At 33.3% G+C, this 23652-nt stretch overlaps 4 protein-coding genes across 6 annotated transcripts; 1 reads left to right on the forward strand and 3 right to left on the reverse strand.

The window, feature by feature from the left end:
* Positions 1–473: 473 nt before the first annotated feature.
* FAO3 (fatty alcohol oxidase 3) lies at positions 474–3983 on the forward strand. Of its 2 annotated transcripts, NM_113244.3 has the most exons (3): positions 474–871; positions 1219–1491; positions 2069–3983. In NM_113244.3, exons 1-3 carry the CDS (start codon positions 662–664, stop codon positions 3824–3826), a joined length of 2241 nt encoding a protein of 746 aa, NP_566729.1. In that variant the 5' UTR covers positions 474–661; the 3' UTR covers positions 3827–3983. The 2 variants fall into 2 exon arrangements, with proteins under 2 accessions (NP_566729.1, NP_001325678.1); NM_001338634.1 differs by lacking the exon at positions 474–871 and having other exon boundaries at positions 1133–1491; positions 2069–3950.
* Positions 3984–4074: 91 nt separating this feature from the next.
* AT3G23420 (F-box and associated interaction domains-containing protein) lies at positions 4075–5168 on the reverse strand (the record flags this gene model as incomplete). 2 transcript variants are annotated; one of them, NM_113245.1, is made up of 3 exons in its annotated part: positions 4075–4104; positions 4148–4432; positions 4584–5126. In NM_113245.1, 3 exons carry the CDS (start codon positions 5124–5126, stop codon positions 4075–4077), a joined length of 858 nt encoding a protein of 285 aa, NP_188984.1. The 2 variants fall into 2 exon arrangements, with proteins under 2 accessions (NP_188984.1, NP_001327059.1); NM_001338635.1 differs by lacking the exon at positions 4075–4104 and having other exon boundaries at positions 4121–4342; positions 4584–5168.
* Positions 5169–5199: 31 nt separating this feature from the next.
* Positions 5200–11269, reverse strand: PHO1 (phosphate 1). The gene is made up of 15 exons (NM_113246.5): positions 10796–11269; positions 9642–9734; positions 9021–9246; positions 8046–8394; positions 7911–7959; positions 7742–7813; positions 7530–7659; positions 7312–7432; positions 6954–7203; positions 6738–6842; positions 6612–6656; positions 6375–6527; positions 6004–6282; positions 5794–5930; positions 5200–5710 (listed from the first exon to the last, which is right to left on the reverse strand). Exons 1-15 carry the CDS (start codon positions 11042–11044, stop codon positions 5620–5622), a joined length of 2349 nt encoding a protein of 782 aa, NP_188985.2. The 5' UTR covers positions 11045–11269; the 3' UTR covers positions 5200–5619.
* Positions 11270–21863: 10594 nt separating this feature from the next.
* EDA6 (embryo sac development arrest 6) lies at positions 21864–23091 on the reverse strand. The gene has a single exon (NM_001338636.1). It carries the CDS (start codon positions 22484–22486, stop codon positions 22160–22162), a length of 327 nt encoding a protein of 108 aa, NP_001319625.1. The 5' UTR covers positions 22487–23091; the 3' UTR covers positions 21864–22159.
* Between the last annotated feature and the right edge of the window lie 561 nt (positions 23092–23652).

Raw genomic sequence — 23652 nt, forward strand, 5'->3', positions numbered from 1 at the left:
TTGTTATGTTTCTTCAATCATTACTTAATTATTAATTACTAATCGATTTTCGTTGCCTGTAGTTTTCACATGTTGTAATCTAGAAAACTGAAAAAGACTTTCCCCATAATAGTCTCTGCTAACTACATACTAGTCCCTATATTTTGCAATTTTAAGTGTTTTTAACCACTATCTTAGAGACTCTAAACATGAGGACCCTAAAAAATAACCATCATCTTAAATTGTACGTAAGAAATATATTCAATCTACATCAGATGATACCAATAAAATTCGGCATATAAGTAGAATTTGAAAGAAACAACAACGTGGGTAGATATGCACCATTTACAACAACAAAAAAGAAAAATCAATTTTGGTCCAACTTTTTCATATACATTTAAATTGTCAATTATCATCATAATTAGTAATACGACAAACTGTCGTATAAACTAGAAAAATACATACATCTACTATCTAAAACGACAGATAAAAATACGTAATCATCAAAAAGAGTTAAAAACAAGTTTTGGGGTTCTCTTAGCAATTTTGTTTTATATGTCTATTTTTATGTAACGCGACAGCTGTAACGTTGTGTCTATATATATACTAACAGAGTTTGTGCTTCGAAATCTTAAGAACTTTCCCAGTTTTGTTTTTTAATCATATCAAAGCAAACTGTGTGATGGATAAGTACAAAGTCGCCGGAAAATTTGGTCTCCCGGACATCACGGTGGCAGAGATGGAATCTTTAGCTAGCTTTTGTGAAGCTGTCTTGCCTTCAGTGCAGCCACCGCCGGAAGAGCTTTCCGGTGAAGGTGATAACCATCGGAACAAAGAGGCTCTCCGGTCATTTTACTCAACTTCTGGGTCTAAAACTCCTGTCCTTCGCCAGGTTCACACACTTTTTCTTTATATTCATCAAATGATCTGTTTTTTTAACAAAATGCTAAAGTTTTGACACTTTCAAACAAAAAAACACAAATCAAGAACGTGTGATATTTGAAGATTTGTTTTGATTTGTTCGATTAGTTAAAAGGATTCGTATTGATCGAGTTCCAATAAAATCCTTGTGGTTCTCTTTTGACTTCTATAGACCTTTTAAATGACAAAAATATCTAGCTCTTTTTGTTTTTTTAACGTGAATATTATTAGTCTAGGTTTCGGTCTAAAATTAATTGCGGTTATTAAAAAGACCTTAAGGTTTTGAGTAAAAAGTGAAAGATTTGTTAATGGATGCAGAGCATTGAGCTGGTCACGAAACGAGGGACAATAGAAGCTTATATTGCTACTAGGCTTATATTGTTCTTGCTTGCTACTCGGCTTGGGACGCTTCTCATTTGTGGAACCGAGTGTTTGGTCTCAAGATGGCCTTTTGTCGAGAAATTTAGTGAGCTCTCGTTGGAGAAGAGAGAAAGAGTACTTCAGAAACAATTCAAGAATTGGATTCTGACTCCAATTAGAGCTGCTTTTGTCTACATCAAAGTTGCATTCCTCTTCTGTTTCTTCTCCCGGGTATGTCTCAAATTCTCTCTGTTTTCTCCAAACCTTATCTCAACCACATAGATTATGTTGTTCTGTCCGGATAAAACAGTCTAGTACAAATCCAAATAATCGAAAACAGAATCGCATGGTTTAAATTCATTTACTTTCTATATAATCCAAAAATTGATTACAAATAGAGCCAAAAAAAACTAGAAAACGTATCAGTTTTATTGTTTTCTAAATTAATGATGATCTCTAAGGAAAAAATCATCCAAATTCATATATACTAAAATTAGAAAATCTTAAACCTGAAACCGTACGTAACGTATTCATATGAGATTTGTTTATAACTAAAATTTACTATTTTACTATACATAAACAATTTGATCCCATTATTAAAAACTTTGATCTTAAATGAGTACCAAGCGATTTAACTAGATCATTTTCTGATTTGGTTACAATAAACCGATCCAAAATTTTGAGAATCGTGAACTAAACCAAAATCCGGATTCAGAGCCTATATTATATATGTTAACTCTGTCGTAAAAACAGAGCTACTTATAGAAAATGTTCAAGAATTTATGGATATGTCGTTTCTTTTGTGTAGGTGAATCCAAATGGCGAAAACCCGGCATGGGAAGCCATAGGGTATCGTGTTAACCCCGATGAGAACAAACCTTCTGAAACTCATAACGAAAGACCACTTGAGAAAGGGATAGTGGAGACGATGGAAGAAACAGAGCAGACTCTTCTTGAATCACTTGCTCATAAAGGCCTAGAAGCGGTTCTTGACACGGAGCATGATGCGATCAGAATAAAATGTGATGTTGTGGTCGTCGGGTCTGGTTCAGGAGGAGGCGTAGCAGCTTCTGTTCTAGCGAAATCTGGTTTAAAAGTGGTTGTTCTTGAAAAAGGAAGCTACTTTACGCCTTCTGAACATCGTCCTTTCGAAGGTCCTGGCTTGGATAAACTCTACGAGAATGGAGGGATTCTCCCGAGTGTTGATGGGAGTTTTATGGTGTTGGCTGGAGCAACTGTAGGTGGTGGATCTGCTGTGAACTGGTCTGCGTGTATCAAAACCCCGAAGTCGGTTCTTCAAGAATGGTCAGAGGATCAAAATATACCTCTTTTCGGTACTAAAGAATATCTAACGGCTATGGAAGTTGTGTGGAAGAGGATGGGTGTCACGGAGAAATGTGAACTGGAGAGTTTTCAGAATCAGATTCTGAGAAAAGGTTGCGAAAATCTCGGGTTCAATGTTGAAAACGTGCCAAGAAACTCCTCGGAGAGTCATTACTGTGGATCTTGCGGGTATGGATGTAGACAAGGAGACAAGAAAGGAAGTGACCGGACTTGGCTTGTCGATGCGGTGGGGCACGGTGCCGTGATTCTTACTGGATGTAAAGCGGAGAGATTCATACTCGAAAAGAACGGTAGTAACAAAGGAGGCAAGCAAATGAAATGTTTGGGAGTGATGGCTAAATCTTTAAACGGAAACATAGCAAAGATGTTAAAGATTGAAGCTAAAGTAACGGTTTCAGCAGGGGGTGCTCTTTTAACACCTCCGTTGATGATATCTAGCGGGTTGAGAAACCGAAACATCGGTAAAAACCTTCACTTACACCCTGTTTTAATGGCGTGGGGTTACTTCCCGGACAAGGAATCTTCTAACATCAGTTTCAAGGGAAATTCATATGAAGGCGGGATCATAACATCAGTGAGCAAAGTGTTATCAGAAGATTCTGAAGTCAGAGCAATCATAGAGACACCGCAACTAGGACCAGGTTCGTTCTCCGTTTTAACTCCTTGGACCTCTGGGCTTGACATGAAGAAAAGAATGGCTAGATACTCAAGAACCGCGAGTCTCATAACCATAGTTAGAGACCGCGGGTCAGGAGAAGTTAAAACCGAAGGCAGAATAAACTACACCGTGGACAAAACCGACAGAGATAATCTCAAAGCTGGGCTTAGAGAGTCGCTAAGGATACTAATAGCAGCTGGAGCAGAGGAAGTGGGAACTCACAGAAGCGACGGGCAGAGACTAATATGCAAAGGTGTCAATGAGAATTCGATCCAAGAGTTTTTAGACTCGGTGAGTACAGAGGAAGGAGCAAAGGGAATGACTGAGAAATGGAACGTTTATAGCTCAGCTCATCAGATGGGAAGCTGTAGAATTGGAGAAAATGAAAAAGAAGGTGCAATAGATTTGAATGGAGAGAGTTGGGAAGCAGAGAAGTTGTTTGTGTGCGATGCAAGTGCGTTGCCTAGTGCTGTTGGTGTTAACCCTATGATCACAGTCATGTCTACGGCTTATTGTATCTCCACAAGAATCGCTAAGTCCATGACCACTGGTTTATCTCATTGAACTAAAATAACGTATACTTTCTATTCATCCTAATCAAATTTATGTGTAACCAACATGATAATTCATAGTTAAAGACTCTTCTATTGATCATGTCTACTAATAAAATCCATGTTTTGGAAACGTTATATTTATTCATCTAATTAGAGTGTTATAAAATATTGGACTAATCAAGTTGCAGTGAACTTGGAACATAAGAGCACACAAGTGGTCGGAGATTTTGGTTTGGAGATTCTCCAAGATCCACTTCTTCAAGGATCCATCCTCTCCAACGATGTAAGCTGCATTGCACATCAACTACTTCTTTTTGCCTTTATCAAAAACCACTGCAACTTTCTTCTCCTCATCAATGAAGAAACTTGCATCACTAAACGAAAACATAGAGTAACGGCCGGTGAGTTCTCTCATATCCACTGATAAGAAGAACTTGCTGCTCCATGACACCGTGTTGGGCTCAATCTTAGTTGTAACCCAGATCTCCATCTGTAATGTATCCATACGCTGAAATAACACCGCAAGCTGCTCATCTCTAACATTAGATAATAACAGAGAACTCTTGAAGATACCACTCAAAGGGCGGCGAAGGCAAACCGCGGCCCAAATGTCTCCCTTGTGAAATCAAAACAGAGTAAGAAACTATGGTCTCCTTGTCTTGGGATTTCTGAATATGCCTCTTCAGCAAGCCAATATGTATTTCCTTTGAGAGAGGCACCAGACACAAAACGGTTATAGTAACCTATGTTCCAGTCTCGAGATTGACCCTCCATGAGTCAGAGTTAAAGTCGTAGATTTTGAACTCAGCAGAAGTGGAGGAGACATAATCAAACATCATACCAAAACTCAAGATTTTGTGGGATTTGGTACTGCTATTGTATCCGAGAGCATACGAATATGCATCTAATCTCTGAGGATTATTTGTAGTCTCGATCCACCGGGTTTGTCCACTATACGGGTTACAAACCACAAGCCTAGGGTTGTCTTTCATGATGCATAACAATAAACCGTCGCAGTGAAAGACGTGACGGACGTAAATTTGATCTGAAGCGTCGGGGAAAAGAAGTTCACGTTCACGCTTTATACACAATTCAACGTTGTTCTGAAGATTTATGCGCATCAAATAAACCCTAAAATCCATCATCATGACCACCTTATACTCTCTTTTCTTTGCAGCTACTTTTGCTTGACAAACAAGGTGCTTCTTTGCAAAGCTCCTACATCTAGATAAAGTGTTCCACTTTTTGCAAGTAAATCGGAGTCTTCTTAGAGATGTCATCGGAACCCTAGAAAGCACCTCCTCCGCCATATTCCTTGGAAGATCCGATAAATCTCTTGGAAGATTGGACATCTTCGTATTCAACGAGCAAACTATAGTTAGGTTAACCTTAAAAAGAAAAACACTTTCCTTTTCTTCTGTGAAGTTTTACATTTTCTTTCGCCTCTGTAAAATGATATATAAGTAAAAAGATACTGAAAAAATAAGTAAAATAACTTGAGGAGATAGTGACATTCTTTATTAGAAAAGAAAGAAGACTTATTGAACATAGAACGCAAATCAAAATTTACATAAACCAATATATGAAATTAAAATTGTCTTCTTCGTTTTGCACTTTGGAGCGTTTAACAGTTGTAGAATCCATTAGTCTCCCATAATTAATATGTTTAAGGATAAATGGTTAGGCAATTTCGGGAGTTTCCCAAAGGTTTTTCTCCGATATGACTACATCGATGCAAAATCCGAAATGCTTCCTCTAAATACTTGAAACTTGGTTCGATCCTTAAACCCTCCAAATCTTTGTTTAACCGTCTGAGTCCCTGTCAAGGAACGGTAACGGTACGGTCTTCACTGCCCTAAATTGGCCGACATTGTTTAAGTGCTCATTCTCCACTCTGTAAATACCGAAAGAAAGATTCATGTTCAATAACATCCAAAATCAAGTTTTAATAAACCTAGGTGAAGTTTTTTTATTTACCTGTAAAAGTTCCAGTGGCCTCGACGAATGACTTCAAGTGACGCCAAGAAGAAATCTAGCAAATGAGACTGAACAGGACTGACCCTGAATCTCATAATTGTCTCGATCCAAGCAACTCGCAACACCAAATTCAACGCCTGAACAACTCAACATTTAGTCGAAGATCATAAATTGTGAAACACGCTATAGTTAGTTATGTAATTGGCTTACAATGGAGAGGTAGTAGAAGTTCTTGTTCCGGAGAACCAAATTGTCTCTTAGCCATGGATTTTTCGATTTAGGGTTTAGAAGACCCCAATCCTTGACAAAGTCCCAGTATAATTGGTAAATAGTTGCCACAACGGAGCTTACGAGCACCATTGTTAACCACAAGTCGTTGTTTTCTCTCGCGTAGGTTATGCGGACTCCGGCTGCAACCATCGCTGACACGTATTTTCCCATGTTGATTAGGTGATCAGGGTTTGATTCGTCCCACCATCTCCTTACACACTGTAAATTAATGTTCATAGTGTCTTAGAAGAAAGGTTTTAAGGGACTTGACAAAAAAAAAAAAAAAACAGAGAAACCCTAAGTGAGCTTACTTGCATGGCACGCCAGAAGTAGGGTAAGAAAGAAATCAAGTAAGCAAATTCTCTATAGTATCTTCCGTTTTTGCAGGTATTGTATTCGTGAGTTTTGAAGCTTTGAGCCAAGAAGTAACACCCGGTTGTCTCAAGGTGTCTCAGCAATGGAATCTGAATAGAACACGATTAATGGGTTAATTATCGACTAAATTAGATGTCGTCACCATCTATTGAAGTTGCATAACTTAGTTTTACCTGGCTAGTAAGTTGATCGCCCATGAAGAAATCAACCATCAAAACCTAAATTTACCGTACAAGAAAAAAAAATCATGTTTCTGCTATTTCTTGTGCTGAAAGTAACCAAATAACTCCAATTGTTACCTTGTAGAACGGTGAGCAAACAATCTTCCGCAAGATGCGGATGAAGCAGAACCTTGTTGGACGGTAGAATGTGTTAAATGGGCATATCAAGACGCATATGAAGATCTGTAGCATGCACACCGAAAAAGAAATTAGCGGTTTCAAATTGTGATTGTGATAGCGATTGCGATTGAAACGCGCCATATGATAATTAATGAACTAAGTAATTTGATTTACCAGGAGGAGGATGCCTGGAATGGTGTCTACTTGACTAGCTGAGAAACCGGAGGCTCGGAGGATGAGGTGGATGACCATAGCTGCCACAACTGAGGTCATGAACGTGGTTCCCATCAGAAACGCGTCTCGGTAACGCAACGCTGTGTTTGGTGCAAACTCAAAAATAAAGGTGTAGTTTATCCTCGTGTTCTTCCACATGTATAGATTGCATCCATACATGAACATGTGTAGACTCAGCAACGCAAAAACGCTGCGTTTTTAAAAAAAATCATCAAAATGTAAGCGATAAATGGTTAAGTCTCATTGGATGGTGACAGTTTTGTTGAATTGATCATTAATTCGTATAATTATTCATTACCTGAAAACAGGATAAACAGTCTCCAGATAAGAGACTTGATCACTAGAAGTGAAGATTCCAGAAAGATGGGCTAGTATTATGTAAATAACAAACAATGAGATGAAGCAACCCGTAAATAACCCTGCATAGATACACAATCTCAATTTGTTAAAACTCTGATGAACTGTTTTTTTGAATGGTATATAAAGGTATAAAGATAGAGAAAATGAAATAAGTACCAACAAAGAAAGTGACCATGTGAGAATCTTTGGTCTGGTGGGGTTTCAAGAATTTCATGGCCTTTTTCCTGTCATTGTTGGCGAAGTGCTTTGTGAATATGGACTCCACTTCGTCCATAAGTCTTACCACCTTTTTTAATTTTAATCAAACAATCATTTTCAAACAATCTTTCAATAAATTATTCATAGCATAAGACCTCCTTTTATTTTACCTTATCAGAGCTGATAAATTGCGATCTCTTTACGACTTTGAGATACGTTGATGATGCATTCTGACCAGCAACCTGATGATTCATATATATATCAAAGATTCATCATTAACCACTATGATTATCTTTTTCATTGGTTTATCACCGAAAGTACAATCTATAACCAATTTACCTTATCGAATTTCTTCATTATTTTTGTGAAAGCTATCATATTCAACGAGCTGCCATAATAAAGCCAACAAAAGAATTAAAAATGATAAGATCATCACTAAATAAATAAATGATATTGAGTCATTAATGAATATACCTGTAAGTCTTTAACAAGCCAAGACCTCTATAGAGTTCAACAAAGGCACTTCGTATCTTCTTCTCGGCGCTTTGAATATTTTTCCAGTTGGTGAAATCTGATCTTGGGTTGTTAACGAGCTCTTCCCAAAGAACAGACATGGCGGTGGCGATGGATCTTGCGATACCACCTTCGGCTCCGGCCACAGCGTCGGGAATGTCGACGCGGAGAGACATTTTTGGTTTGCCTCCTTTTGTTTTGCTCCTCGTTGCAGAGTTTATGAAACTCACACCGTTCCTCTCTAAGGCCTCTATGATTTCATCTGTTCTTGATGTTTCACTTTGTATCTCACTTAGTTCTCCTGGAGACCCTGAACAATAAGAAAAAATAAATTACAAATAATTATATATTTTGTGACTATTAACACAGGTCTAAAGAGAAGAAGAAAATAAAAATTTTTGTCGACCTAGCCATCTATTGTCGGTCCATTTTTATTTTCTTACTCACAAACATTTTGTTCGTTTGTTAGTAGAATCGATTTGTGTTCTTGTCGGCCATTGAAGATATGCATGTCTACATAATAAAATCTCAAAACTCTAAAATTCTTTCTTTCACATATATGCAGCTTCGAGTTTTGCATCCACATGCAAAAGATTTGTATGCTTAACAAATCTTGTCATTCAGTAGTAGAATTTCTATTGTGTTATAACAAAACATTTGAATTTTTACTTAAATTATTTCAAAAACGCTAAATTGTGCAATGATATAAAAATATTAAATAACCTACTTTTCTTTTTACTAGCCGCACTACGTAAACGGCCTCTAGGACATGCACTTTTGTGATTTCTAATGGGTGCAGGCCGCGTCATATCTCAAATATACTAATGGTTAGCTTTTAATAAGAGTCTTAACTCTTAAGTCAAAATGCAGAATTTACTAAAGTACCCTAAATCTGACCTAACTTGTAGTAAAAGCATTAATAAGAAGAAGACTAACCTGCAGAGAAATCAGAGTTTCGAACAGAAGATGAGAAGGAGCGATGTGAATTTGAGCCAGACAAGTTTCTCTTCTTCCGATCACTTAAGATCTGTTTGAGTTCTGCAAGAGTCTCCAACTGTTTCTTCAGAATCTCTCCTCTTTCCAAAAACTCTGTTTCTTTGGGCTTGTGAAACTGATTCACTTTGTTTAGTTCTTCATCCAATCTAGCGAAAAACACTTTAACCTAAAGTAACAATAACAAAAGCATTCAAATACAGATCAAACATTTATAAACTCTTAATGGAAGAAAAAAGTAGTCTAAATTTGACCATCTTCATTAGGATTTAGGATGTGGTCGTGTTGTGCAATTTAGGCTAGCAATAAAACCACTATCTCTATGTGCTATGTTATTTAATTTTCTGCTTTTGAAGCTTAAGAAAAAGGAATTCGTAATATAGTAATAGTGATGATGATATTAATAAAGTCAAATAAATGCACCAAATAATAGGTCCTTATTTCAAGCTTATACAGTATAAGCAAAAAGAGTATTAATATAGCTAGTTATATAGAATCCCAATAATAAATAAAATTTAAGTTTCAGCTTTTATAGAAAAATAATATAGGGATGTAATTATGTACCTCGTCTTCTTCGGAAAACAACTGAACAAGTTCAGTTTGGTAAATCTCATCGACGTCATCCCCAGTTTCTGAGCTACCTCTTCTTCTCCTTACCTGTTAATTCTCAAAAAAATAAAATAACATCATATTAAATTTCGTTTTATTATTTCAACAATTTCATTAAATTCAACAAACCATGTAAACATCATATTTATTTATTTTGATATTTTTCTTATACGTGTCATTGAATTGTATGTTTTCAGGGGGTGGTGACTTGTGAGTTTGTTATGTCTTTATATAATTTTTTCCGTCACGATGGTTTCGTGAGATATCACAATCTTCACAACCGTTTCCGCATCTTGGCTTTCGTGAGACTATGAAGAAAAACAAACCTTGTTTTGGAATTAGTGATACCAAAATCTAAGATGTAGAGTAATAGAGTGTAGTAAGTAAGCATTTATTTTCCGCAAAATTATATATTTTGCAGATTTCAGGGTTAGTTAATTTATAGGATTTTTCTTAATTTTGGAAAGCGGTAGGTTACTAGGTTAAGATATGAGCTATAGGGTCTAAATCATGTGTATAATGATTGTTTTCCTGAACAGAAATACTTAGATATGTATATATTACATATTTAATACACACACAAAAATTACCAACTTACTCTACAAGAATTAACATATTAGAACTCTACCAAATCATGTCAAATATGTAAAATTTACATATCTCGTTAATAAATATTTTGAAAAGCAAATCAATATTGTAAGAAAGTAGAAAAACAAGAAAAAGGCAGATTTCTCATGTAGTACTAGACAAAGCAGAAATAACTGGTAATTCTGACGCGTAAGCAATTACAAAGACGTAAGCATACACGAAACTCAATACAAAACAATCATGGGACCAAAAAAGACGCTAATTTAAATTAAGTTAACAACAAAATCACTACATTATCACAAATAATCTAAATTCTTTATCCGACAAACTCAAAAACATACGGTCTCACCAATTGTAATCTTTTAGTCCCTAATGGTATCATGTTCAAACTCCGTAAAATGCATTTAGACATAAAGAGCTAGGTTACAAAGTTACACGGAATTTTAGACTAATCATTCAAACCGACAAAAGAATCAAGCATGTTTTTCTTAAGACAAAACTAAAAGTAGTTGATTAATTACCTGGAGAATCTCTGGTTTTTCTGAGTTGGAAAATAGTTTATCGGAGAAGGTCCTGGCCAATTTGCGAACCGGGTCGAAAAGAGATCGACCAAAATCGGAGTGATGACCAATGGGGTAATGAGAAGCCGGTTTTGGTTTACGAGAGGTTTTGATTTTCTTGATTTGTTTCTTTAGTAAACAATAGTTAACAAAGGCCTCTTTCCACTCCGGTATAAGTTGTGCCTCTAGCTCCTTCGAGAACTTCACCATCGTCGCATATAATTTCTTCCGTTTTGATTAATTGCTAATAGTGACTTGGAAGAAATTATAATGTGAGGAAGGAGAAAGACAGAGAGAGAGGCTAATGTTACAAGAGGCATTAAGAGGGAAAGAAGAAAGTTTGTATATATAGAGAGAAAGACGTGTAGAGAAGGTGAATTTAGTTTCTTCTTTTTTTTTGGTCACTAACTATTTTAATGGAAATAAATGATTTTTAACACACATGGGAAGGTGAATTTAACTTTTTGATGCGATTTGTTATAAGTAAAGTAACTCAAATGGGAAAATGGAAACTTTTGTTTTTTTAATATTAAATTTCTTGGCCATTATGCTTAGCTTAATAACACTCACTTATATTGGTAGATTTGAATATAACGCACTCGTTAGTATTGGTGTGTGAGTAGTGCAACTCGTCACGAATCCCACACACAAACACACTTCTATTGCATTCAACAAGGATAATATTAAAATTTCTCTTGCAGACATTCTTTTCCAAAAATAGTATATTTTAAATCCATTTTACAAATAGGCTTTATATATACCATGATCCGTGATGTAATATTACGTGTGACTAGTAGTCCTTACAAAAAAAAAGTTTAACGCTTTGTAATTGTTATGTTAAGCGAGACCATATATATATATTTTTGTCAAGTTCGAGACCATATTTTTAGTTTCGGTATTATTGTATACATTTAATCACTAAAATTGTACCATATATATTTTTTATTTGCTCAAAAAATCTTTTTTTATTAAAGATTAATATGAGTTTCGATTGAATATATTCTTAACAAATATGAAAGTATTCCTATTACATTCAAAACCATACAGAAGTTTCGTAATAATTAATAACACTTTTTTGCGATTTCTTTAAAATTTTTTTTAATAAATTTCAATTTATAAAAGATAAACATCTTCACTTTTCCATCAAATATATGTTGTCAATCTATTTTTTGACAATAAAAACAACAGTTATAACTAAGTGAAGTTAAATATTTCTATAATTTGTAAATAAACTATTTAAAGTTTAATAAAAAATAAATTTAATTTAATTTAAATAGAAAATATATTTAATTTCAATAACTGATTTGAAAGCAAACTGTTTTCATCTGCTTACCCTATATATGGACAGTTTGCAAAGAAAAAAAGTGATGCAAACTGATATAGATTTGTATCAATTTCAATGAACTAATGATGTCAAATAAATAAATAACAGATTATTTTAATTATATATTTTGTATCATTAATTATCAGTAACTAATTCAAATTAATATCATGTTTCTGATACAATTTAATTGATGCAACATTTTGTTTTAGTGCAAATTGATGATTGATTTTTCTATTTTCACATGTTAGCGTCATATAGTTGTTAGTTCGTTACCAAAAGCATATCTATTCAATATGATATATAGAAATGACTAATATGACAACTCTGATGCAACTAGCGGAACTTATAGACAAGAAAAATGTTGGAGTCGGAGCTAAGAAGGCTGATGGAACTAAAGTCTAGAAGAACATATTCGTAGTGCTGGTTAGAACTCAAAATGTAAAAAAGGGGAGAAAATGTTTAAAAATGATTTTGAAAACAAGCAAGTAACAAGAACAAAAAACGTTTCAACGGTACTATCTTTCTGGTGGATATCTATTTTTCCAAAATATGTCAGAAATCGGTCAAAACTTTCCAAAGAAATTTGATCTGTCGGGAATTTAGTCGGGATTGGCTATATATACTTGGACAAAGAATCATCAAGATTTGGAGAAAAAAACAAAATGGAAAATATATTAGGAGTTTCTGTACTTGTTTTAGAATTGGGAAAATGAAACAATTCTTTTAATACGTGTATTTTTTTAGTTATGGTGGAATATAAGTTGAAGTGACTGAATCTGAAACAAATTGCATCTTTTTTTTCCTTATTATTAAAAAACACATTTGGATATAGAGAAAATAAGAAAAAACAAAATTGAGAACTTTCTCTTTTTTTTTTTGTTTTTTTTAACAAAATTGATAACTCTTTTTCTGAATCTCATAGTGTATGGTCTTTCTCACTCGTAAGGAAAAGTTGATATAGGAATAATAGAGGCTAAAACTGAAAGAATTCTGAACAGTAGCAAGTGAATGTAAATTTAGAAACCTATTGTCACTTATACGTTAAAACTTAAAACGTTTAATTTTAAAGAAAATTAGTTGAAAACATAACTTTAACTTACTTTAACTACATTTTTAAAGTTATGTAAGTATTTCTATGAAAAAATAAGTAAACCGAGTGTCGTGAGCCAATAGCTGTGAGACGGTACAACTCGTGGAAGCATATGTGGAACATAAAAATAGACGAACTTGATCTTTGCTTCTTTGTTGAATCAATTCATATCGTAACAGGATAGTTCATAAGAACTAGAGATTGCAAGAACCACTAGCTACATTTTTTTGTGTGTGGATTAATAACTATCATTAACAAACAAATAATTAGCAACCAATTTTCAATGAGAACAAAAACGGATAAAGAAAAATGACTACAAAAAAAACAAATGATGGCCCTTGGAGTTTCTCTTAGGATGGCAATTGTTTCTGATCATGCATATATCACCACTTTAGTGGTAATGCCAAATATAAACTACGAAAAAAAGGTTTTTCTTTTGTTTTCTTTTTCCCAAAACACAAAGCATCTTGCTTTGTATGAGGAATCATCTGAAGAGAATATTCCTTAAATGGGATCAAATGTCCTTGACCCTCTTGAATCGAAATCTCCAAAAGGGGTGAACAGATTTCTTTAAAAAAAATCAATTAGATATATATCAAAAAATTTGAAAGACTCTTCGATCATTTATGTTCTGTATATTTTCAAGAATCTTTTATTTTTGGTGGTTTCTCTTCACTCCATCCTAATATTATTTTTGATTAGCATATAATCTTCGTATACATAAATTCTTGGTATACAGAAAAATTAATTATTGTAATTGTTATCTATTTGGAAAATTGGGGTTATTTTACTCACAAAAATGCAAGTTTCTTCACAAACCAAAATTGTAATTTTAGGATGTGAGTTTTACTACTAGCCATACACCATCATTTGTGTTCGACTTTGATACTACTTGATCACCTCCATATGTGTTTTTTCACATCTTCCAGCTCATTGTCAACTCATGAGTCTCATCCTCATCTTATTTTTTTGGGAACAGAAATTGTTAATTGTTATGTCGATATATATATAATTATTCACTCACACGATACCAACATTTGTTTCCTATAAGATATATAAGCTGGATACAAAATATCTCCCAATCGATTACCTTGATAGTTTAATTCCGTACCACCAACTTTAATTGCTTAGAAACTCATTTTTGAAATAGCGTTGATAACTCTTTTTTTTTAAGAAAGCAGTAAATTATGTAGTAGCCCTGAATGCTAATTAGAGATATTACTGTCAAATGGTATGTATATGAGTATTATGAAATGATATATAGATATAAAATTATAAACTAAAAGAATATATAGCGTCATAGGCGCATAAATTCTCCTCTCATTATTGCATATCCAAGTAGTGTTAATTACTCGCTCATCTTCCACGAGCCACAGCTTGTCCAAATTCTACGGTTTCCCAACATTCACAAATAAAGGTGCGAGAAGTTATATAGGTCGCATTTATGAAATTTTATATGATGTATTTGGTTCATAAGAAGAAAATGAATGTTGTTCAACAAAAAAAAAAAAAAGAAGAAGAAGAAAATGAATTACAAACATCAAACCCTGCCTATTTGGGTTGAACCTATTAAATTAGTTTACGATTTTGAGAAATGGTAACTAGCATGTTCTTAAAATCATATTAAGTAAAAAGTATGATACAAATCATGTTAAGTAAATATAGCAAATAAAAGGACTAAAATGTTTTGATTGTCATGTGACGTGGTTTTGTTTGCACTAATTGTTTCTAGATTATATATGAGTTTCTGTAGAACCCTGCTTTTAAAAGTATATTACATATATATCCACTGTCCAATGATGAATTTAGGTTCTTAGTTATCAATGTTAAGAATCTCTTTATAAGTCCGTGTGTTGCAATGGTTAAGGCGGATAAATTCGTTTGTGGACTGGACTGTTTTTTTTATTTATCATTTATAAATATAATTCATAGTGGTCTGGACTCAAAAAATAAATAAAAGATAACCGTTGCGACCAATCACATATTACTTTTACATATAAATAGAGTTGGTCCGCATCGGTTTGTTGTCCATCCTTAAGGTTTAGCCCGTTTTATTTTAAAGGCGGACAACAAACTGGTGCAGAACAACTTTATTTGTATGTAAAAGTGGTTCATGGTTGGTCCGCATTGTTTTTTTTTTTTAGTCTACAATAATACGGATACAATTTGTGAATGATAAATAAAAAACGGTTTATAAAATCATTCATTCATATCTTAAAAATAGAGCAGACTAAATTACTAACGGATTTGTACAATAGAAAACATGGCTTCACAAACTAAGATTTCTTATGAAACATTTCATATAAAATCATTCACGTTTTTTTCTTCTGAGATGCAAAAAAAGTTTGAGTTTCGTTATTTATAAACTAAAAGACTTAATAATCGTATAAAAGTTTGAGTTTCGTTATTTATAAACATTTCATATAAAATAAGGTTTCTAATTAATAATTTGAATTTTTTGTTGGAGTACCCAATCGTGATGGGACTAGTTAGTAACTTTATCGCAAGATTTGCTAATGGAAGTTCATACCTATTGATTCAACTAATCAAAACAATTCAACTAAACCCACTACTATACCTTTTTTGCACGTATAAGTAGCTCCTACGTATACGTGCCACAATTATTTTTAGGTGAAGATAATATGGAAACTTGATAGAAGATCTCCAATTTGGAAAATTGGAAATAACAGCCACAGCGTATAAGAATGTATGAATACTTAATATTTTAAGCAAGAATCAATAGGGTCTAAAACTTTGATAGTTGCTACTAACTTTCAAATGGAAAAGTGGTGGGAGCAGCCACGGAAGCATTAAGAGTATATCATAAAATGGAAATTGGAATCAATGTGGAATGACAAAATTAGTGAATTAATTAGGCGTACTGATAAGATTTATTTATTAAGCTTCTTTGTGTTAGTTCTCAAGCGCTTTAATGTTGAACCAAGGTATTCAAACATCTCTCATGTATCCCAGTTTCGTTCTCTATTAGTCTTGCACTCTTGCTCTCTGAATTGGTTCCAACTTTGAAAGCTATTCTCTACATACGTGATACGTGGTTGAACGCTGATGAAATTGACTCGAACTATGAGAAGCACAAATATTTTCCAAGATCGACCAAAAATCCCCAAATCCACGTTTTAGTAATGTAATAATTTTAGTAAAACAACGTCGCTTGATAATCGTATAGTGGGTTAGACTTAGTATGAACAATATAGTAATCTACCGAAGTACGTATAAACCAAAACATCACTTATCAATCACTAACTCATCTTCATCACCTAACCCAAGATTCAACAATGTAATCTACCCACGACCACGAATCATGATCACAAAGTCAAAACAAATTAACAAACAATAAATATAAAGACTATAAAGAAGTCAATTAAAGTAATATTTATGACAATAATTCTTTGGTTATTTAATGAAAGTGAAGAAAACTTCATCAATATAGAAGATAAAAAATATCATAAAAATCGAACTTAAGTTTAACAAGATACATAATTGGTTCGAACTGGTTCAACCAAGTCGAGTTGAAGAAAATTTGCTAAAGTTTTGGTGGAGATCCGTCAATCATTTGATGGATGTCTAACTGATCAGTAATCACTAAAATTCCAGAAAATTTGTATTCTGCTTGAGTCTAATCGACAAGAATAGAGATTTGGCCAATTTAGAGATCACTTGATCTTTCGGATGATCTTCTCGGGACTGACCAATTACTTGGGTTCCAACTTCCAAAGGAAAGGAGTTTTGTTCTAAGCTGATGGGTGACCGACCGTCTACTTCATTTCTTCCCTAATTCTCGATTCATTTCTTCATGCAACAAGATAGTTTATTGTCATTAAACCGCTCATTATATATATTTGAACCACTACTTGAAATGACTTTAAACCATTGTCAAATGACTCAGTTAACCGATCTTGAGTTCATATAGATATGTCATGGATGTATCGTCCCAACAACAATAAATAAGTGTATATATGCATTACCATCTAAGCAACTGATTTGACTTACACGGCTTCACAAGTAATTTAGCCACATTTTTAGAAGTTCTAACCAACTCATCAATTCCTTAACATGAGATACTTAATTATATGATTTTGGCGGAACATGACTTAATGCAGTATCAATGCCTATGCTTGCATGTAAAGAAAATGAATTATAAATTACATTGAATCCCAACATTATGATGCGGCTGTATTACAAAAGTTGTGATTCCTCGTATGCTCTTAGAATATATGAACCTTTGTTTTCTTCACTATCAGATCCAGTGTGCTTTTGGAATCTCGAATCCCTCGTTAGTCGGTACTTATAAATTTATAATCAATAAACACTTATCATATTGCTGATATGCGAAATATTATAAAGATATCAGTATATTAATTATCACAAATTGTGCACATATATATAGGTAAAACCATGGCCAAGTCGTAAGCAAAATAAAGAAAATTAGGTATTGTGGTCTAGTTGTCCTACACATGGCACTGAAAAAATAATGCATCTACTGAGATTTTGATGATGCAAAATTAACAAGCCATTTTGGGGAAAATATAAAAAGGGGTTTTGTACTCTTTCCTTTTATTTTCTTGTATTATGAATCGCATTAATGTGCTTAAATGACGTTGTAATAGTCCACTCCATAAATTTTTATTTGTTTATGTATGTTTGATTCTAGTCCACTAGATGTTTTTTTTTTCAAATCCTAAATCTGAGTCACCAATATCCGTAGTGGATTTGTAGGTACTGTCGAGAATCTTGTATCACAGCTTCGAGTCAAATAGATGGAGTATGTACTTTATACTGAAGTAGTTTTCGAAAGACAACAAATGTAAAAGTTTAACTAGTTCAACTTTAGTGTGTAGAACTGATCATAATTCAACACATTTTTTTCATCTTTCGAATGATCAAAATTTTCTACTTGCAACACCTTTTTAGTTATTAAAAATATCATGTAAAATGATATTAAAAATATTAATAATAATAGACGAAAATTTAAGTTAAATATCAGTTTTTATATAAAAAAAAAAAAAAAAGATCATAATGAAAAGTGTAAGAGATATAATATCATATAGCCCTTCAAATTTGCATTAGAAAACAAGGGAAGTCAAAAACATTGTTTTAGCGGATTCAAAGAATAATGAGCTGAATTGGCCACCAAATGTGTTCATACACTTGCAATTGATTCTCCTAAGTTATACTTTCAAGAAAGATACGAAAGGAAAATAAAGGCATAACTGTCAGAATTCAAAAGCAGAAGACAAGTATTCCAACTATTTCTCAGCTCTCTCTTGAAGAGAGTCTCTTCTGATGCCAAAGTGAATTATTTGGTATAAAAAATCATCAGTATTTGCATATCCCACCACTCTCCTTGTCCCATTATATCAATATATATCCTCTATTGCTAAAAGTTCCAGAAAATTGATACATTTGCGATTTGATTTAAACGGGTGATCAATTATCTTGAGGTTCTATATTATTGTTTTATATATTAATATATTTATTTACAGAATATTAATATTTTATCTATCTTTTTATGAATACAAATTTACACTAGTTTTTATTTACCAAGTTAAATTTTCTTTCTTATTCATCTAACGAAAATTTACTTTTCGTAACATTTGAAATTTACCGAGATTAGTACTCAGTTTTTCGATGAGCTGACTAATTGACAAGTTTAGTCGAAAAAGGATCAGTTTGATGAGTGATAACATTCGGTAAGCACCTTACTTAAAATTTCCTCTTTTATTAGCTATGCTAAATGATTGGATTGTTTTCTTTAGAGATGAGCCAAAAGGGACACTTCATCTACCAAAACCATTAAGTCTTTGGAGATCATGCTGAGCCAAAAGCGAAGACACTTCATATATTTTTTGCCTACGGAATAGAGTCTTGAATCAAGCCATAAACCCATCCCTTTTCAGTTTTTACGTTTTGTTTCCATTTTATTTTACTGTAGATAACATATTTGTTGACTAATAATTTTAACATTCAAAATAAATAAATTAAAATAAAAGAGAAAAATAAATTCACAAAAAATTGAAAATTTCGCAACCTATCTTTTCCCCTTTTTGAACTCTGGCAGACCACCAAACTTCCACAAAGAGCTGACACGATTCGTTGCACTTCTTAGCATATATTAATAAATCAGAGCCCACAATTTTAGTCGTCTAAATTTACAAGTGGCCTACGTACAGATTTGGCAATTCAATTCCGTACGAGATTTATAAGTATAATATATTAAGGGATATCAAATAATAATATATACATATATAAAATACGTATGTGCGGTAGTTATCCTATACGTTACTATTCGGAACCATAATATCTATATGTCGGTGGTCACACAAACGACTGAATATCCTAACGTAAAATTAGTTTTCTAAGAAATCAAATTTAAATAAGGCTAAAACTTTCATTTATAGTTCGTAATTTGAACTTCAAAGACATAAAGTATTGACATTTAATTAAGTCGAAAAACAAACTCTCGAACGTTATAATGACATAATCATAATGTAGATTTTAGTTCTACCAATCCCAAATGTTTGAGCCAGTGATCAACTCAATGTGACCTTTGTCTTTTCAAGTTCATGGAACCATTGAATAAAGTATTCGCATATATAAAAAGATGTTTAGATATACCCCCCAATCTTAATGTGAAGGCTAATAAAAAGTGTTATGAATTGAAAATTGAAAAGATGGGAATGTCTAAAGATCAATTGGCTAATGGCTATTTACTGACTTGCTTTCATTCCTCCAGCAGAAATGGCATTCATAATATGAACTATAAAATATCAAATTGGACATTTATGGATCGCCAAAAGCATCTCCAAAAACTGACTCACAAATCCACTATTATTCTTTCATAGGAGTTCCTCAACATTTCTTTTCTTTGTACCCGAGGTTGACCATTTGATAAATTAGACAAGTAGTTTAAAATTACCATTTATAACCTATCGTTATCCAAAATGACGATGTAAAGACATATCAAAACTTTTGGATGCTTGAACTATCTGAAACACAACTCTGTAATAAAAATGATTGAATTATATTTTTCATTTTTTACTGACCATGTCTTTATTATTATTCATCCGGCCCTCACATATAAAATTATTTTCTAAATTTTTGTGTCATCCGATTAAATTTCCATAAATGAATAGAGTTTATATATAAGGGAAATGGGAATGGACAAATACAACAAGGAGTCAAAAGACTGTTTTTTTTTAAAGTGCATGGATGGAGGCTGATGGCCTTATTGCATAGAGGATTCAATGTGCATATCATGCATATGAAAAGTGTTCGTATAATATATAATTTAAAATATCATAAGCATGAAAGATTTTGATTAAATTTAGAAAATTAAAGCCGCCAAGAAAAAAAAAGTTATTTGTTTTCTTGTGTTCAAGAAATAGAAAATGTGAAAGTCTGTTTGACTCTTTGACAAAATATATTGGTTTCATTCATAGAAGACAACCCCAAAAAAAAGTAACACGTAGGTAAACGGCTTTAAAGAAAGATGAGATTTATAGTCTAATGTTTTTATTAGTATTATTATGTTACTAATAATTTCATATGATGGTTATTATTTCGGTTTTTCATATTTAGATGAACAATATACTATGACGACGGTGATAACAATGATTATGAACACCATGGTGGTGGAAATTTAGGTGTTGACGATGAATAATAGTGATTAGGATCCCTATCATCAACAGTTCATGATATTTTACATATAATTGAAACGAAAAGAAAAACATCAATTTGGCTGTGAATGTTCTAAGTCATATATTTTGGCCAATGCAATATCATAGGTGAGAAAAAATATTTAAAAGTAAGATCAACGAAGATTATTGGTTACACCTTTATATCATCTAGTGATTATGAAAGCGCTTATCAATTATATAGTGGTGATAATTTGGTTAGTGTATCTGTAGTGGAACCATTCTATAACAAAATCATTTTCACATAAATTTGTACTTCTCATTAAGGTTGTCTCAAATTCGTCAAATATGGTACATCAACAAGTATTTCTTCAGCTGAATGCGAAGATGTGCATCAATGTATGTTTAAGATTATTATTATTTTTAATTGAAAAGAGAGATATTTAAAAAGAAAAGTTAAAGAATGTTTTTCTATCTTTGCTTATTAAATTTTATAACTTTTATTTTTCCTCTTTTGATCTTTGCTTATTAAATTTTAATTTCAATGTTCCCCACTTGGTTTTTAGAGGTCGCTATTACTTTCTTCCCACCGCTTTTGCTTTGGACCTTTGGTTCATAATTAAATTCTTTTAATATATTAATTGGAATACAAATTTAGTTTTTTCGTAGCTAATTGCAAGTAAATCTGTTTATTTTCATCATGTGCAAGTAAATCTGTTTCAATCTTGATAAAAAAAACAATGCAAACATATCCACAACGTTTGGTCATAATAAAAACAAAATTGAAGTTACATATATAGAGTTGCTGTTGCTCAAAAAAAAAAAAAAAACAAACAAACATATATAGAGTTGCTATGAAACATATCAGTCATGTGTACTACAAGTTCGTCCACATTAGATTCTTCATTTACTTACCACACACGTAAGCAATGAACCACACACATATAATTATGATAGCCACAATTTTCTTATGAGCAATGATGCATGGGGTTCAAAATTAAGCATAGGGCATGTAAAATTGTACGTTAATGATGTCTGAAAAAACTATTACTAGCTGATATAACACGATAAACACAACAAAGTCTACAATTATTTATCAAATCTTTTGCGTGACACACAAACAAGACTATCATTAACAAAAAACTAAAATGCCGAAAATAAAAATGAAAGCTTCTGTCTAATGGCAATGACGATGATGATGATGATGATGATGATGATGATGATGATGATGATGATGATGAACCATTGTATGTAGTTCACATCTGGATCCATTTAGCAAGCTGGGTCGGGTTAACCACACCAGGGACATGGTTTCCATCTGTTTTGAACACACTCGCCACTTCAGAGTAACTCTGGCGAGCCTTTTTCACTTCTCTGCTCTGTAATGGTGATGGCGAGACTAGCGGCCCAACTTCGGCCCATCCTGAATACAGCTTCCGGCCCAACATAGTACCGCACGTGAGGTACTCGTGTGCCATGTAGCCAGCCAATAACCAGTTCGGTGTGGCGGCTTCTCTTAGATCACTCTCCGTGTCTTTACGTTTTCTCGACGCGCCCTCATGCGCGTGATGGTTTTGATTCATTTCTTTGCCTTCTTTATCTTATGCCACGTGGATGACAGGTTGTAAACAAGGACCAGGGTTATAATGGTCAATGTCAAACGTAAGGGCTACAAACGTCAATGTATGTTTAATTTGAGGCGAAAACCGTCAAAAGCGTCAAACGCATGAGTGTCGAGAAAAAAAAAAGTTTTAAAATTAAAATAAAATAAAATAAGAAAAAAAAAGCGATCGGAGGCAGAATAAAGACGTCGCCGGGTTAATCTGAGTGTATCGGCGCGGTAAATAGAGAGAGCAGAGACAGAGATAAGATTTTTAAAATCGGGTATTGAGAACGGAGGCGGAGATCGGAGAGAAGATTACGTCGCCGGAGATCGGCGGAGGAGTAAAAAGCGGAGGACGGAGAGAAAAAGGGATAAAATAAAGAGAGAGATATGAAGGGGATGCGAAAATTCTCAAATTTGGATGCGAAAATTCTCAAATTTGGTTAGATTAAATTTTTTGATTATTCGGATTCTTTCGAAAAAAAACATATCAAAATGTTACGAGGCCTTTAATGGGCCTTACATTGGATTTAATGGGCTTTAGACATCAATTTTGTTAGAACAGAGCCCTTAACAATGTTCGAGCTTCTTCTTCCTTGATTTTCATTCTATAGATGCTCTCTATAATTTGTTTTCTCAAATTTGACTCTCTTTCTCTCAGTGAATTTTGTAGGCAGAGTTACCTTACAGACACATATCCGTAAAAAAATCCAGAAACTCGTAGACATAAAAACAAGGTCGCGGTTCACAATCTAAATAGTTGTGATGGGTTCATTTCAATATCACAAACTCTATAAGTGGTATCAGATTCCATGACTATTGAAAGAAATATCAAAAAATCAAAATTACTTAAAATCTTATGGCTCTAGAGAGAACGAACATATTACTATGAAAAGTTTGTACAACCCTAAACTATCACACATACAAAAGTTGTAGATGAAAGGAAAACCTCTAGATTTGTTTCTTTTGAAATCAAATCATTTTCTCAAATAATATACACGAAAAACAAAAATTCAAAAACCTAGAGTAGCGACATTATTCATATATAGAGTTTTGCCCCACATTAACTATAGTATATATGTTTGTTCTTTTGTGTGTTTTTTCTCTTTCTTTCTTTTTTGGTAATTTTTTCTATTTTCTTACACC

This window comes from Arabidopsis thaliana, chromosome 3 (genome assembly GCF_000001735.4).
Source record: "Arabidopsis thaliana chromosome 3, partial sequence".
NCBI lineage: Eukaryota > Viridiplantae > Streptophyta > Magnoliopsida > Brassicales > Brassicaceae > Arabidopsis > Arabidopsis thaliana.

Coding starts and splice junctions, on each gene's coding strand:
- FAO3 (NM_113244.3), top strand. CDS start 662: ATGGATAAGTACAAAGTCGCCGGAAAATTTGGTCTCCCGGACATCACG. Junction 872..1,218: donor AAACTCCTGTCCTTCGCCAG/GTTCACACACTT, acceptor TAATGGATGCAG/AGCATTGAGCTGGTCACGAA. Junction 1,492..2,068: donor TCTTCTGTTTCTTCTCCCGG/GTATGTCTCAAA, acceptor TCTTTTGTGTAG/GTGAATCCAAATGGCGAAAA.
- PHO1 (NM_113246.5), bottom strand. CDS start 11,044: ATGGTGAAGTTCTCGAAGGAGCTAGAGGCACAACTTATACCGGAGTGG. Junction 6,843..6,953: donor TTCCAGGCATCCTCCTCCTG/GTAAATCAAATT, acceptor TGCATGCTACAG/ATCTTCATATGCGTCTTGAT. Junction 6,528..6,611: donor GCGATCAACTTACTAGCCAG/GTAAAACTAAGT, acceptor TGTTCTATTCAG/ATTCCATTGCTGAGACACCT.
- EDA6 (NM_001338636.1), bottom strand. CDS start 22,486: ATGAATCAAAACCATCACGCGCATGAGGGCGCGTCGAGAAAACGTAAA.